Source organism: Episyrphus balteatus, chromosome 3, assembly GCF_945859705.1.
Source record: "Episyrphus balteatus chromosome 3, idEpiBalt1.1, whole genome shotgun sequence".
Classification (NCBI taxonomy): domain Eukaryota; kingdom Metazoa; phylum Arthropoda; class Insecta; order Diptera; family Syrphidae; genus Episyrphus; species Episyrphus balteatus.
Genome location: NC_079136.1, coordinates 43,472,439 through 43,490,353, shown reverse-complemented (window position 1 = coordinate 43,490,353; position 17,915 = coordinate 43,472,439). Strand labels below are relative to the sequence as shown.

The following is a 17,915-nucleotide window of genomic DNA, read 5'->3' as shown; positions in this document are numbered from 1 at the left end:
AAAAAACTAATTTTTTATAAATAATTTTTTGGAAAAAAAGTTTTAAAATACAACTGGTATGCCATTTTGTAGAAATCACTGATCAACATCTAAATACAAAATTTCAAAAAAATTCAATGTCCCGTTTTCGAAAATTTGATTTTTCAAAAAAAAATTTTCAAAATTTTTTTAAAAATCCAAAAATTATTTTTTTCAAAATTTTATTTTTGGCTTATATTTAAATTATATAAATGCTTCTTAACAAAAAGTTTCGTTGAAATCGAATAAGAGGTTTCGGAGATAATCGGATTTGAAAAAAACGGTTCTATGGCAGGTACCGTTAATAATGATTCTCAAAAAAAAATTTTTTCATTGAAAGATAGACCTTAGCTTAAAACTAACATTTGAATTTTTTAAACAAAATCGTTGGAGCCGTTTTCGAGATATTTCAATTTTACTAAAATCGGTATATGACAAGTACCGTTATTTTTGGTCCAAAAAAATTAATTCCAAAAACCCCTCTGGAGAGTCGCCAAATAACGCTACATACCAAGTTTGACATTAATCGGTCCATCCGTTTAGGCTGTAGCTCCTTATACAGACAGACAGACAGACAGACTGACAGACTGACAGACAGACAGACAGACAGACAGACGGACTTCCGGGACCCACTTTTTTGGCATTGTCTACCATCGTAATGTCATGGAAAAATGTTATCTCAACTTTTTTTTTTTGTACGAATGCATAACTTGATATATAGTACCTATATCGCAAGTAAAAATTGATTACACGAGTTTTCCATTGAATTTTTTTCTTAATGTAGAAAATATTTTATGTGCAAAAACATTTTTCTTAAGAAAAAAAGTTCCTTCAAATGATCGCGTTTAAAATCTGGAGAAAAATCTTCTCCAATTAGTGTACAGTTGTTTTTATTTTGTTCCTGTTTTATACTCTTTTATGTTTTTAAAGGTGTATTAACAGTTAAAGTTTTTCTGTAGAAAAAAATGTTGCGCATACGCCACAGTTACCCGCAAATCGTTTCATTTTTCACTGTATAGAATAATTGACTTTGAATGTTATATGCATAGGAATTGTAAGTACTCTTTAATTCAATTAAGATTTTTCTTGTTTAAGCCTAAGTCTATGAAAATACACTAATTTCTTAACATGGTGAAATTTTTTAAACTAATGAATTCGTGTACAAAAAAAACAGTAGCGAGGACTAACCAAATCCCAAAAAAAATATACCTAAGTTGACTTGTGTCACACAGACACTCTTTCCAAATACCTACAAGTAACACACATTTACTCACACCTTCTTCATCTAGTTTCTGTTACTAGGTATACTCAAATACAAACTCTCTGCACCTTCCGTTCGTCTTAAGTAAATCAAAAACTAATATTTGAAATTGAATTTGTAACGGATTGCATAGAAAATGTGAATGTAAGGAGGAGTCTTATGCAATGTAACATGTCCATCATGTTACTCAATATGAGGTGGTACAAGGATAAGGCAGTATGTGTGTTGAAATTATTTCGAGTCAAAGTATAGAACTACCTACTAGCTTCTGGCCACCCACAAACCCCAAACCCGTCGAAAAGGTGAATTTAAAGTTTACATCAGAACACATATAGAACATTATACACAAAGTTATAGATAGGAAAAGGTAGGTAGGAGGATTTCGGATTGTGCAAAAAGGAAGAGGATACACGGTAGACGGGGCTTTGAAACATCCTGAAGGCATTATACTCACAGTTCATATCAATTTGTACTACTGATTCAATTGGTGTTGCCCTGGGATGATTGTTTGCTCTGCATGTCAGTCTTGAGTTAAGATCCTCCCGGCTAAGGGGACCCAATGTAATTTCACTTTGTACATAACGTCCGCCTGGGACATGATTTGTTTCAGAGATTACCGGAATGCCGTCCCGGTACCAGCTTATGGTTGGCGTCGGTTTGCCTGTGGTCAAGAAAAATATACATACAAACATATAGCCAAATAGTTGAGAGTGAGTGAGTGAAACTGATGAATATCATGGTATTAAGGATCAAAATGGATGAGTTTTCTAAATTTAATATGAACCAAGGAATCTTTTCTCTTCTTCCTTTTTTACAGAGTTACAATATTGTGTAGTGTAGTGTATTTTTTTTTTTTATATTTTTGCATGCTCGTCTGTTGTACCGTTATAAGGATTTCATAAATAGGTACAAAATATATGTAAAATATTGTAAAAGTGGGTTTATTGGCTCATAGAAAAACATAAAGAATATTTTGTGTCCAGAGAGAAAATTTCATGAATATTTCGAGTTTGTGTAGGTACTGCATTGTTCTGGACATTTGTGGAACCAACTTACCTCCATAAACTTCACATTTTAAGGATACCACATCGCCTTCACTATATGGACCGACGACACTGGACCGTTCTATATCGGCATCATCCCGTATGCTAATGCGTTCAGGTGGTGCTGTAAAAATATACAAAATATGGAAAAAGAATTATTAAGGATTACTCGATTGCTGATAAAATAGAATTTTCGTAAAATTTTAATAAAATTTTGCTGCTCTAACTTTTCCAACCAACACAAAAAACCTCATCGAAAGATTGCTGTGCTTCAATTTGTTTTGGTTTTTATATAGTATTCTGTTTGGTTTCACTTTATACATATTTGCATGCATGATTTATAAAGGATATTTTGTGAATTCCAAAAAATTGTTATATCAGAAATTGACCATCATAGTGAGTGAAATATCCATGTTCATGGTTTTTGTATTACAAAAATTTGCTGAAATTTCATATGAATTTTTGGAGAAAATAAAAAAAAATCAATTCATGTATTTGACAAGAAATTCTACAACAAAACCTCAAAGTGGAAACTTCGTTATTACGGGTATATGACCAATTATTATGGAACTTTTTGATTTCAATATTTTGAATTTTTTGAAAAGGAGAAGATTTTTTTTAATATAGGTAGAGAGAGGGAAATTCTGAGTTATTATAAAGTTAATACTGTTGGTTGCGTAGAGGTTCGAAAATAACTATATGAGTTGAATGTATTGATTTATGAATTCTATTAAGACTACTTTTTCAAATATGAGTACAGATTGAAGATAAATTAATGTGAGTGTTGATGATACAGTGGAGGTTGTAAAGCCTTATAACTTCAACAGCAAATATTTGTAACCTTAATATCCAAATTACTGCGGTTGAATTATTACTATGAATAAAAGGCTAAAAATTGGTTATTTTTTTTAATTCCGGGTAATTTTTCGTTAAAAATAAACCTTAAAATCAACCAAGAGTTCATTTCTGGTAATTTTGTATCCTTTCTCTCTGAAGTTTAAAACCCTGCACTTATAATTGGCTTTAAGAAATTCTTATTGCAAACTAAATTTAAAACGGGTTTATTTTCTGGTTACTTTATTACTTTAAAATAACTTATTTTATAGGTTAAAAAGAATATTGGTATTAATGTAACCAATAATATTTCGGAATTTCTTGCATAAAAAAATTTCTTAATTTCAATTTTCTATCTTGAAAGCTCAATTTTGAGCAACGAGTATGCAAAAAATTGAATATTATAAAAAAAAAACCTATCGCAAAAATTGGAGTTTGCACCAAAAGTTTTGTTTTGAGCACGACTGGATTGCACCAACTTATTTATCGCAAATATTTGAATGTTAAAACTTATCAAAGAATAATTTTAGTTTAATTTGAAAAGAAAATGTATAAAGAAAGTAAAACATATTAAAACTTGTTTTGAAAATTAAAATAACATCCTCTTGGAAGGTTTCGACCTTCAAATGAAGTATGGCATTTAAATCCTTGTTAAACAATAATATTTTTTTTTTTTTTTTGAAAATTCGTTTTTAATGTGTAAATGAAAAGTTTACAAAAAAATTGATTTTTCAAAACAAATTTCATTTTTTTTAATACAAAAATTTGTTTTTCGAAATAAAATTTTTTTTTTTTGAAATCGGTTCAGAGAAAGCCAAAGATCAACGACAAGTAAAGTTAGAGAAGGTCTATTTTTTGTTTACTTTCATTTCAAAAGTAGAACCTTATTTGCTAAAGCACAAAATTTTTAAATCAAAATTTTTGGAGCCGTTTTTAATACAATGGAGGTTTTCCAAATTGGTCATCTAACAGATATTGTTAAGTACAAAACTAAAACGCAAATATTTTTTTTTTTTTATTTTTCAACTAAATTTTGTAAATTCTTTTTTATGAAAAATTGTTTTTTTGCAACTTCAGACATATTTGAACGGAAAATATAATTACTACTCAAAAACCATATGAGCCTAACGATTTCTGGGATTTTCGGATTCTGCCACAAAATTTCTATTTATAGCGATGTTTTCGTAATATTAAAAGCAAATTTTGTTTTTTTTTAGATTAATTTTTTTATTTTTTTTTTTATTTTAAAGAGTTCACATTGACTTATGCATAACCCATATGTAAATCATTACGCACACCCAAGTTTTCGGCACTAAAAATTGCAAAATAATAACAATTAGTAACTTATAACCCCGTTTTTTGTACTATCTTCAAATTAAGATAGTCATCGTAAAAAAAAAAACGTGTAAGTGAAGCGAAATAGCGCACTGAGAAGATGATTCGTTATAAAATCCGGGTAAATGTCCTTTATGCTCGTTGTTTTTTTGTTTTTGTAAGTGTTATAGAATATATTCAAGATTAAAGTGTGACCTGTGCCGTCAAATAAATTGTAACCGCCTTGAAGGTGTCAACAAGAATTTTTACTATACCCTTTATCTTTATGAGGCGAACTAAATTCAAATAATTTATTCATTTGTTTAAAATTCTCATTCCTTCTTCTGGCCCCTGGTCAATTTACATAAACTAAAAGTGAAATATTCTTAAAAGTTTTTTTTGCTGCACCAAAATAATTATTATGCAGTTCCTACTTCTTCATTCTCATAGCAAATGGCAATGATGGCGTTGCGCTTCAGCACAAAAAAAAAAAATCACTTAGTCAAAATATTTACCGGTAAAAATATACCCCCTCCTGAAATATACTTACATTGTATCCATTCTGTGAAATGGCAAGTAAAGGTTCATAATATTGTGTTGTTTACCTTTCTCTTGCATGCCTTTGATTCATCGCCAACATAAATAAAATTGTTAAACAACATCCTTTGTATAAATAAGGTACAACCATATATATTTTTTTTTAATCATCATCATGTTTACCGAATATCAAATTTGCATTTACAAAAGAAAGAAAAAAAAAACAAAACAAAACAAAAAAATATCCTTTTTACTTGTGCCCATCCAAACTTATTGAAAGAGATGAGGTAGAGAACTCTTTACCACGTGTTCAATTCTTTCGGCATTGCTATGGTTAGCCAAGCTCTCAACCTCTTATAGCCCACCCCAACCACGAACCACCATATACTTATCCATTTTCATATCCCCATGCAACTAGCACACTAGCTCTCTAGCAACCAAAACGACCGCTTTGTACCTAACTGTAACTGGGGTATAATCAAAGGACACAGAGAGTAGGTAGGTAGTACATGCAACATGCCACGGTTTTATGGCGGGGCATGGTTCGTGCGGCAGGCACGGCGACAACGGTCGTTTATTATACGTAACTCGTAATTTTCCACTAAAGTGTTGTACTTGTATTAAACGCTTTGTTGTTTAACACAGAAGAAACGAAACGACAGGACAAAGGGAGACCACGTCACCGCGGCCCTGTAGCATACCGTGTTCATGGCAGACATTTTCCTGGGTCAACCCTTGAGGCGTTTTCATTCAATGTTTCTGTTTTTTTTTTTTGTTTGTCGTTTTTTTTTTTACTTCTTTATTTTTTATTTTAAGCTTGGCGACGAGAAATGAGCTCTTTTCTTTTTTAACAAGCGTCGTTCATTATTTTCTTGATTCCTGCAAATCCTTTATTGTAATTTTTTTTGTTGTTTTTTTTTTTTTTCCTTCTTATTCTTTCATCTTCTTGTTTGGTTTTGTTTTTATTTTTTCGTAGTATTGTAAAATCTTTAGGATTTTTAAGGCTGCAATTTTTCATTTAAAATATTTTTTTTTGCTTTGCTATGGAATTTCGAGAAGGATTTCTCATTTTGCCTGTGGAATTATTTATAGGTTTTATCAGGAATGCAATCCATTTACCGGAATATTTTTTTTTATTATTTTTTATTTTAAAAATGTAGAGTTAGTATTGTATGTGTATTTTGTTTGAGTATGTATCTAAATGTTACTTTTACGATAACAAGGTAAAAAATCGATAATCAAGATACTGATTGTGCATTAAAATTAATTAGTGATTACCTATTCATAAGTAAAAAAAAATGTTCCACATACACCACAGTGACCCGCTTTAAAAACTGACACGAAATGGTTTTAACTCCATTTGATTCTGTTTTGTTCTCTATGCAATCCATGGAAAATAAAATCATTAAAGTTGACAAGTAAGAGTGAAAAGAAAAAAACTCACAGCGAGAGTGTCAATTTAATTTCAGAAGAAAAGGAACTTTAAAACAACAAAAAAAATTATAAATTGCCTATATTTTTGAATTCCTAACTGCCACTAACATTTTTGAAGTATTGGAGTTTTCCGAAAATGGTTATTACGATTTGTTAAAAAAACAAATTGAATTACTTTTCCAATTTTTACTTTTAGATGAAGTCTATTTTTAGTTGAAAAAAGCTTTTTCGAAAATCAAGGTTCCCCTAATTAATCCTATTTTTAAACTTTCTTCCAATCGACTAGTTCAAATTCAATGATTTTTTCGTACCAAAACTTTTATGTGAATTAAATAAATACAAAAAAAAAATACAAAACCAAACATAAATTTTTCGAAATATGTACATATTTAAAAATTTTTAGTGCCAAACCATACGAAATTTTTTGCAGAGAAATAATATTATTCAAAAATAAAATAGTTTTAAATTATGTTTTATTAAAACTTTGAACTTAACTCGCTTGTAACAAAATGGCGTGCGATATAATAAATGTTTTGATAATAATACTTTTCTGAACTTAACCAAAAGAAAAGTCTGAAAAATAAACAAAATTCATTATAGAAAAGTGAAGCAAAATATACTCAGGTATGTGTTCTTAGAAATTAAAAAAAAATTGCATTTAATCGAAAAGGGTTAAGATCTGGGATAATAAAGTTACCAAATTCTGAGTGCTCTTAAATTGGTCTTTCCAGATATATTTCTGCTGACCCAGAAATGTTGTAAAAATGTTTTTTTTTTCCTCTAGCAATTTGCATAAAAAGATCCTTGTAAAATGTACCAGGTTATAAGTAGTTTTAAGTATTTTAAGTAGTTTATACAATGAAATGTTAGTTCATACCATTTCCTTTTTATTTTGACAAACAACATTTAATTTAAATAAAAAATAATTAAAATAGCCCAGGGAAATTAGTAATTTAAATCGCATTTTTCGAGGGACAAAATTTTTTTCATGGAATGTGTTCGGGTGGTTGTCCTTATCATAAAAGTCAATTTGTTGGGATAATTGGAGGTTGGGAACAGCCGCCATCTTGGAAAAGAGATTGGTATCGTTTTTATTGAATAGCTCCATTGTTATTCATTTTAACAAAAAATGACAAAGGTAAGACTTATTAACAATAAAATTATCAAAGAAATGATATACAAAACAATTCCGTGAGTTGATTAAATAAAATTTTATAGTTGGTCAAAGTGCGGGTTTGTATCGCAAGGTTGGGACAAAATGACATTTTTTCATATATCTGACGAACTTTTGATTTGTTTGGATAATTCTTCAAGAATGAATTGTAGTACTTATAATTACCTATAAAATGAGCCCACAATCGTTATTGTCACCATCGTATTGTAGAAGTAATCTAACTCCGAAACTCTCCATGTACTAGTCAAAAGTAAGAAAAAAGCTGTTTTTTTGCTAGTAGGCCGAGAAAATTTTGGGAGTAGAGGTATAACCAAAATATAGGTACGCAGTTTTGCAGCCATACGCGTGTTAATGTCGATTTCGAAGGTCTGACAACTCTAATTTTGTGCTTTATACGGTTTTTGGGGGGTTAAATAACGTAAGTTTTCCAGTTAATGTGAATGGGCTAAATTTATACTATTTAAAATTATAAATATACAAGCTGATGCTCTATTATTTTTCCTAAATCTGAACACCCCAATCTTGAGGATGTGACCAATAGAACTATATATAAGCCGTTTATACGATTATGTCTTAGAAGCTTTTTTTGTTTAGATTTTTGTTTGTTTATTTGAATTGAAAAGCCTGATATGGTTAGTTAAAAAAGCTTATATCGTGAGTTCTATTAACCCCATAGCCGCCTCTGCCCTGTAGTCAACTATACCCAGTTACCAATGCCAATAGCATTTTGACTTTAAAATTTGGAAGAAATAATTGTTGTTTATTATAGTGATAATCTTCCAACATTAAATTTGTTGAATTTGCCCTAAATTTGTTTATTCTTGGTCCGGGGTCTCTGCAGCTCAACATACACTTCTTGTTCTTGTACAATTTTAACGTCTTAGATCAATGTCAAAATGGAAAAAAAAAACATTGAACATCAATAATTATGGTCACATGAGAGCGAGGATTCATTTTTATGATGTTTTTTTCATTTAATGTGCTCTATCATAAATTGTATCGATGTACTTCTCGAAAGGTATATACTTTTAAACAATAAATTTCATCTCACTTGTGCATATTCATAAATTAAAATGAATCAGGCAAGTAATTTGCCTTTTTCATATAAGACAAAATATTCTTTAAAAACATTGTTGTCTCATTTCACAAGCTATAAGAAAAACTGTTCAAACTTATGTTGCCTTCTTATGTAAGTAAAAGGGTGTAGGTAGTAGTTGTTGTGATAAATGCAAAGTTATTTATTATACGTTTTCTCAGGAAACAATGCAATATTGCTTAGACAATACATCATACCATGTACCCCTGTTTTCATTTTAAGAAAATAAAAACCCCCCCCCAGAGAGAGAGAGAGAGAGAGAGAGAGAGGCAACAAAACCTTTGCAAAATTAAATTCATAAATCACTAATATCCTGCCGGGAACTTAAAACAACACAAAAGAATTTGTTATTCTCTCTAACAAAGTTCTTTTCCTTTTTCTTCACAACAAAAAATAAAGAAAAGAAACTACAAACAACATTCATATTGAAAGTATAAAAAACCCTTTCAAAAAAAAATTCTCTCTTTTTTTTTTTTTTTGTTATTTTTACTTTCTCATAAAGATCCTTTTCCGTTGTTCGTTTCGCGCGATGCTTGTGCAAAGTAAAATGCATTAACTGAACAAAATCCCAAAATGAGAGTAATAACTCATTTTGTTGTCCCCGCTTTATATTGTTACTTTTTTCTTCTTGGCGGCAAAATGATGGCGCACAGCTATAGTCTAGTATTAAAGAACAAACACTTAATCTCTCAACAGCAGCAGGGCTATTATGTTTAACAAAATACATAAATATTTCAACAGGATGTACTCCCACACATACACATACAAATATACAACATTGACATTGGTCTATTCAAACAAACGATATAAATGCACTTTCACTTTGAAATCTCTGAAGTACGAAATATTGGAAGTTTGAAGTAGCAGATTTTCCAATAAACAATAAAGTAACAAGTAAACAAAAAAAATTAAGGAAGAGAAGAAAGTTATATGCTTTTATAACAAAAGTCTTGAGTTTTTTTCCTCTTGCATTGGTATTCTTTTGTTTCTACGTTTGTGAAGCAACAGACGAGAACAATCAGACTGGAATTTTCAAAAGAATTTTTATGAAGAGATAGACGAGAATTGTAAAATTTAATTAAGATTTTTTAAAATGAATATCTTTTTAGTGGCAAGAGGCAGGTCAGTACTTCAGTAGCTATTGGAATTTGGAATTATGAGTTGAGGAATATTCCTTAATTTTAATTTTAATTTATTTACATCAATCGAGTTACAATACTCTACAGACTACGAAATAATACAATAAATAAAACAATATAAAATTATCTATTTAAAAAATATAAATTTAACAAATTTTTAAAAGTTTCTCTACTATATTGAAAATTAAAATCAAAATCATTCAAAATAACATTTACTTCTTTCACACAGCGATTTATAGGCTCATTTAATGCATAATTCGTTCTATAATTTGCTTCCTGGAATAAATTACGATTTCTAAGGAAGCGACTTGGAGCATACAAATTAATTAATTCAAGCAAAAAAAAACAATTAATGCGATAAGATAATATATCTCTTTTAAAAGTTATTGAATATATTTTGCGTCGGTTCTCAAGAGTATGTATGCCAATAAGCTGACATCTAGTATTATAATGAGGCATACTATCTATATTCCAATGCATTTTATTTATTAAAAATCGAGTAAATTTTTTTTGGACCTTCTCAATTCTTAGTGAATATAATTTATAACACGGATTCCACACCACACTACAATATTCAAGAACTGATCTGACATATGCTACAAACAAAGATTTAAGTGCGAATGGATCTTTTAAGCCTTTGGAATTCCGAATAACGAAACCTAACATTGAATTGGCTTTACTGACTATAAAGTCAACATGCAGATTAAACTTTAAATTAGATTCAAAGAAAACTCCAAGATCCTTCTTTTCATAAACTCTTTCGAGAACAACGTTATCAATACAATAATTAGACAACAAGGGAGATGAGCGACGAGTAAAGGAAAAACTATTACATTTAGAAATATTAAGAAACAATTTGTTTTTATTGCACCATACCCAAAGCCTATTAAGATCTTCTTGTAACAAATAACAATCATTAGGATTTTTTATACAAGAAAACATCTTCAAATCATCCGCAAAAAATAGACATGACGAAGCAGAAAAAACATTAGGTAAGTCATTTATAAATATAAGAAAAAGGAGTGGACCAAGATGACTACCTTGTGGAACTCCAGACGTTACTATTATAAATTTAGAGGTTGTTGAATCAATTTTAACATTGTGTCGCATTGTGTGCGACCGATTAGATATGAATTTAACCAATCCATCATTTTCGAATAAAAACCTATTTGATTAAGTTTATTTATTAGAATTTTATGATCCACTCTGTCAAAAGCTTTTTTCAAAATCTGTAAAGATAACATCCACTTGATAACAATTTGACATATTTTTCAAAAGAAAGTTAGTGAAAAGTGTTAAATTAGTACAAGTTGATCTACCAGATATAAATCCATGTTGGTATGGAGATATTATTTCTTTTAAAAGAAATGAAAACCGATCACATAAAATTTTTTCAAACAATTTTGGAATCACAGATAATTTACTAATAATTAGTAAATTATCTGTTGGTCTATAATTTGAAATGACTTGTTTTGAACCACTTTTAAATATTGGAGTAACGAAAGTTGTTTTCCATTCAGAAAGAAATTCGCCATTTTCCAACGAATTATTAAAAATAAAACATAAAATTCTGGAAAATTAAGGAGCACATTTCTTTAAAACAATTGAAGGAACTCCATCAGGACCCGATGAAATATCTTCATTGAAACCCGATAAAGCTCCTTCAATTTCATGTAAAGAAAGCTGTAAGCTGCCAATATTAACAAAATTTTCCGAAACCACATTACAAAAATTATTGGTATTATTATGACTTGAACATGAATAATTCGATTGAAAAAAATCTGCAAAAGCTTGACAAATATCAACTAAGTTAGTGTGATATGAACCTAAATACTCCATATTTTTTGGAAACCCATTATTATTTTTTTTTTTTCGATTTAATGAAAGTCCAAAAAAATTTACTATTAGTTTTCAATTTTGAATCTATGGAATATATATAATTTTTATAAAGAAAACTATTTAAAAAATTGAAATTTTTCTCTAATGAAACATATTCCGTCCGCAAATTGGCATTAACCTCAGACACTTACAGCAATTTATAGATTTTATTCTTTTTATTTTTTAAATTATGTAATTAATCTTTTGTTATACCAAGGTGGCATAGAGTTGTTTTTTACTTTAAGTTTTGGAACAAAAATATCAATAGCCCTTTTAAAAGTATCAAGAAAGGTATTATCACAACAAAAACATTACTGTTAAAAAAGTAGCCAAGTTCTCCTATGTTGAAATTATGCTGGCACAAAAAGTACTGAGATGTAAAAGTGTACCAAGTTCTAAAGTTTGGGTTCAAATTCGTATCAATAAAATTTTGATTGTTCTCTTGACAATTTTTCTTTTAATTACCGATTTTTAAAGTTATTTCAAAAATTGCCAAGTAAACAATCAAAATTTTATTGATACGAATTTGAACCCAAACTTTAGAACTTGGTACACTTTTACATCTCAGTACTTTTTGTGCCAGCATAATTTCAACATAGGAGAACTTGGCTACTTTTTTAACAGTAATGTTTTTGTTGTGATTTCACTACTTTTTGCAAGGTATGGCTGTAGAATTCAAAATCTCTATATTTGATGAAAATTCTGTGAAAATGGGTGGTTGTCACGCCACCTGGCTGAAATTCTCAAACTTTAAATTTTTTCTTTGTATAAACTACCATCTCTACCATTCTACCAAATTTCAAGATTCTACGATAATTAGAAGTGCTCTATTATATTTAATGAAAATTCAGCGGAAATGAGCGGTTGCCACGCCCCCTGGCTGAAATTCTCAAATTCTCAAATTTTAAATTTTTTCCTTTGTATAAACTACCATCTCTACCATTCTACGAAATTTCAAGATTCTACGATAATCAGAAGTGCTCTATTATATTTAATGAAAATTCAGCGGAAATGGGCGGTTGCCACGCCCCCTGGCTGAAATTCTCAAATTTTAAATTTTTTCCTTTGTATAAACTACCAGTTCTACCATTCTACCAAATTTCAAGATTCTACGATAGTCAGAAGTGCTCTATAATATTTGATGACAATTCAGCGGAAATGGGCGGATGCCACGCCCCCTGAAGTGAAAATCTCAAATTTTCGATTTTTCCCTTTGTATACACTACAAGCCCTATCACCGTGTAAAATTTCAAGTTTCTACGTTAACGGGAAGTTCTCCATAATTTTGATGATCTGTCAGTGAGTGAGTGAGTCAGTCAGTCAGTCAGTCAGTCAGTCAGTCAGTCAGTTACGGTTTTTGTGATTTTTGAAGCCCTATATCTCAGAAACTACTCATCGTAAAAGGCTGAAATTTTGTAAGGAGTTTTGTTTTGACAAGCTCAATAAATGTAGAGAGTTTGAAATTTCTAGCATCTTTGGTGTGGAAGTTAGAGGGGGGTCGAAAATGGCCTGAGTTGTTTCCTGTAAATAAGGGTGTAGTGCCAAAGTTGCTAGAGAACTTGGCTGGGCACTACCGTGCCCCTTGATAAAACAAAGATAACTCAGTTTTTGTGATTGCATTAGATGGTAACGATAACTGATCCATATAACTCGCTATGCCAGAGAAATTTGCTTTATTATAATTATATTTAAAAATATTGGTTGTACTTCTTTTTAAATAATTCAAAATTTTACAATCAAAACTTAGGGCAACATGGTGAACAGAATTAGAAAACATAGGAAAAATAGATTCATTAACTGATATAATTAGATCTTTATTTACGAATATTAAGTCTAATATTCTATATTAAGTCTAATATTCTTTGTTTAGCGAAAAAATTGGAGATAGAAACACCTTCTTCTATTTGAAATACGTCTTTTGAGTTATTAGCGATAGTAATGGGAGCTGTTTTGATAGTCGTTTTCAGTCAAAAAAGGGGAACAATGATGGCCAAGTCGAAGTGGAGTAGAATTTCGTTAATTCGTTGTCGAGACGATAGCGCCACTATTCCAAGTCATGTCGAACCTCTTGGTAAACTCTATTTTAAATTTTTTTTCTATTCTCGAAATTGTAGCTTTGGAAAACAAAATTTGTTTTTCAAAAATCCCTCAGTCATTTTCCATCTCAATTTGAAGTTTATGAGTGCACTTTTTAAACTTCAAATTAAGATAGAAAATGACTGATGCAAATCAATAATTTTGAGAAAAAAAGTTAAAAATGCAACTTCCTTGAAAATTTTGATCGTTACATAAATGAGATATGAAGTTTCGTCTTTTTTTTTTAGCTGAATCTTGACTAACAAGAAACAAGATCGAGCTACAAAATCGAGGCTTAAGCGTTTTATCTGAGTCTAGGTAACTTCAAATTTCTGCAAAAAAAATTTGTTTGAATTTCGCATTTGTTTGGATTTTGAAAGCTTATTTTTGAGATAATTTTTTTTGACAAAAATTGAATATTTTTACAAATGTTGGAACTTCAAAATTTGGGTTTGCATCAAAAATTTTGTTTTCAAAAGCTACAATTTTCCAAAATGGCTCCCATGGCCTGAGCAAACAGAAAGCGCACTTTGTAAACTTTAAATTGAAATAATAAAATATCTGTAGGGAGTTACAAAATCAAATCTTGCCCAACAAATTAGCATTTAATTAGCTTTAATTTCAAAAAAAACTACAAAAATAATAATGTTCCTATATTTTTCTGCTAACTTCAGTCGTATTTTAGAAGTTTTGAAGCTATAAGAACCACGTTTATGGAATTAAAAAGCATTTAAAAAGCTAAAAATTTGGAGTTCAGCCAAACCTATTGTTTTTAATCATTTCAGAATTAGTCGGCTGACTTCAGACTTATTTTGGCTGAAAATTCAATAACTCAAAAACCGTGCAAGCTACAGTAAATGTGATTAATTTTTTTATTTCGCCAAAACAAAATAAGAATATTAAAAAAAAATATTAATAAAAATAAAAAAAAAGAACGTATACGCCACAGTGTGTACTTAAATAAGTTTTACAAAGTTTTTGTCAAAAGTGTATTGAAAGAAATAAGAAGACAGGAATTAATTGAGATAGCTTAACTCTTTAATGTTAACCACAAAACCCCCCCCACCCCCCTCCCCCCCCCCCAAAAAAAATTAGAATTATGTATTTAAAAGTGAAATACAAAAATTAAAGTAGTTCCAATCATTTCGTCAGATTGCTATTGATTTTATCCATCTTGCTAAAACTATTTTCAAAAACCTTCAAAAAGTAAAATCAGAAAAATATATGAAAAGTGTGCCTCAAACCACCAAAACTTTTATTCAAATCCTACACAAAATATGGCACATTTATATCGTTCTAACTATGATGTGAATTCAATTCCGAAAAACAATCATAATTAAATCTATTTATTAATAAATTTATATTTCGTTTTATAAATAAACTTGTTTATCAATTAATTTTAAAATAAACAAGCTTACATTCTGACTATTAATTCCAAGACAAAACTACTAATTTCGGTTGAATTTCCTCCCAGATTTCAAAAAGATTTTCATTTAATTTTTTTTTGTATTTGAGTACAAGCAAAGAGTTTTAAATTTCTTGGAATTTTTTTTTATTACCAACAGAATTTCATTGGAAAAAGTCTTCATTTTATTTTTCCATTTGCAAGTGGTTCCGTCAAAGAATTTTAAATCATTTCCTGAAGAGAATTACTGCGCCTCTTACTTTTTTTGTGAAAAGCAAACAAATTAATGTTCTGGGAATTTTGCTTTGGTTAAAAAGAAATTCAACAAATATCTCGAAATTAAATCAAATTCGAAGAACTTGGAAGGCTTTTGTTGATTCGTGATGATAACAAAAGCTTTTAAGTTATGGCTTTTACTTTTTTAAACGACTAGTTTTGAATGTCCAATTTCGTTCAATAGAAGCATTATTTAAATTAATTTTTTTAAGCATGTTTTAGGATACACTTTGTCCTAAAACACGTACACTACAATCAAGTTGGTGTGAATAATTAATCAAATAAAGGTGGTTTGTTCCGCTCGCCTACGCCACGCCGCCATGGCAAAGGAAATTAACAAAACAAACTGCTACTAAACCCATACTTTGATTTGTTTATGTGTCAGTCAGTCATCATTTTACTTAAATACCAGGTATACCTTTATTTAGTCAAATAGAAATCTATTTGAAACTAAAAACAAACTTGAAACGTCTGTTTGTTATGGAGAACAACCGTTAATCACTGCATGACAATAAATCATTGCATATACCTTCTACACAAAATACATATAAATAATAAATTATGATAATCATCAACCTATCCCACATTTCCATTCCCTCCTAAAATATTTTATATTTGAAGAAGGAGGTTGAACTTAATTTACCTCAAATACGAATATCATCTCATTTAATATTCTGCTAGTGTATATTTTTGGAAGAAGAAAATCATCACAGCAGCAGCAGGAACATGCCAACTTGTATTTAACAAATGTTTACTTTTGACGATTTGCGCGCAATCAAACACAGTCCATTGAACAAAGCGATTTATCATTGTGCAATAATTAACTTATATGAAAGAAAGGAATATCATCAGTGGACTTATGGAGAATAGATAAGAACTTATTAGTTTCTTGTTCATGGCTACTGAAAATAATACAATTGTAATAGGATTTGATACTTTACTAACTTCAATAAAGGACTAAAACAGAATGACTTTCACGATAAATTATTTTTGTGGACAACATTTGGTGGAAATAAGCCAAAAGTTGTAGGCTTGCCACCAATATCCTGGCACATCATAATCATTATGACAAGCCATCATGAATAGCAAGGGACAATTTTTCACAAGAAATATTTCATCAAATGAAACAATTTAAAAAAAAATCAAAACAACAACAACAAAAAGTGTCCTTTCCTTAAAAAATAACATTGAATTACATTGAATCCAAAATAAATTTGTTCAAATTGAAATTAGTGATGACTTTTTTTATGATAAGTTGTGTTATGATGAGTTGTCTTGTGATGATTTATGCTGTGATATATTTAGTTGATCTACTTGAAGTAACCTACATAACCCACCTATCATGCTGTTGATAATAGGGAAAAATAAAATTTTCAAATAAACGTTATGCAACCATCTAGTTTGGTTCGGCATACTATTGGTATCATACAGCTGTTGAATTTTCAGCCTCCTATCTTATATAGAAGAGGGTGCTGATCGATATTGAAAAATTTTATTTTTTTGAAAAAAAGTAACATTTTTTTTTTAGTTAAAAATTGCTTGAAAGTTGTGGTTGTTGTACTTATTCTGAAAAAATTACGAAATAATAATTTCTGATGGCGCTTCCAAACAAATTTCGTCAACAGGTAGTACACAGACTTTTTTTTTGCACATTTTGCTTATTATTTATTATTTTTAATTATTTCTTAATTTTTTTTCAAAAAAAAAAATATTTTATATGTTTTATAAAGATAAGTTAAACATAAATAAAATATTAAAAAAAATCAAGATTACCTACAAAACCTAAAAATTGAACTGTTACTATAGACCAGTGCCAATAATTTTTGAAAATAAAAAAATTATTAGCAGCATATGGGTGGTGGGAAAATTTAGGATAAATGGTATATGAAAGGGGAAAAATAAATTGCCCACAAAAAAATTGGGGGAAAGGGGGTGGGTGTCAAAAATCATGGTTTTTTACGATTTCTGTCAAAGCTAGACGTCCTATCGAAAAAAGTCAAATGCAAAAGTTGTAGGTAGTATAAATGTCTACAACTTTTACTCAAACAATTTTTTTCTATAACACCTCAAAAATATTAGAAAAAATGCAAAAATACGATTTTTTTATTTTTTATTTTTATCTTTTACAAAAATGGTTGGATTTTAACAGAACTTGGTTAAAAACTACTTTGTTATGTTTTCTATCTATTAAAAATGTTTTTTGAGCAAAAAGTGAATTTTTGGATTTTTGACGAATTTAATTTGAAAAAATAGCCTATTTTTCAATCAAAAAAGTTACCGAAAAAATTTTTGATTTTTGAAATGTTTGAAATGAAATTATTTAGATTAAAACCTATAATTTAAGATTGTGTGGAAAAACTATACTTTTGTTTTAGAAAATATTGAGAAAAATTGAAAAAAACAAAAAAACGATTTTCAAGATCGATTTTT

At 29.4% G+C, this 17,915-nt stretch overlaps 1 protein-coding gene across 1 annotated transcript in view; it reads right to left on the bottom strand.

Annotated features, from left to right (window-relative positions):
• Positions 1–17,915, bottom strand: part of LOC129916337 (hemicentin-1) — a 250,824-nt gene that overhangs the window by 61,361 nt on the left and 171,548 nt on the right. Inside the window, exons 4-5 of the mRNA XM_055996201.1 lie at positions 2,336–2,446; positions 1,734–1,940 (exon numbers count right to left, since the gene is read on the bottom strand). Coding sequence (XP_055852176.1) covers positions 1,734–1,940; positions 2,336–2,446 — 318 coding nt within the window. The remainder of the gene's footprint in view (positions 1–1,733; positions 1,941–2,335; positions 2,447–17,915) is intronic.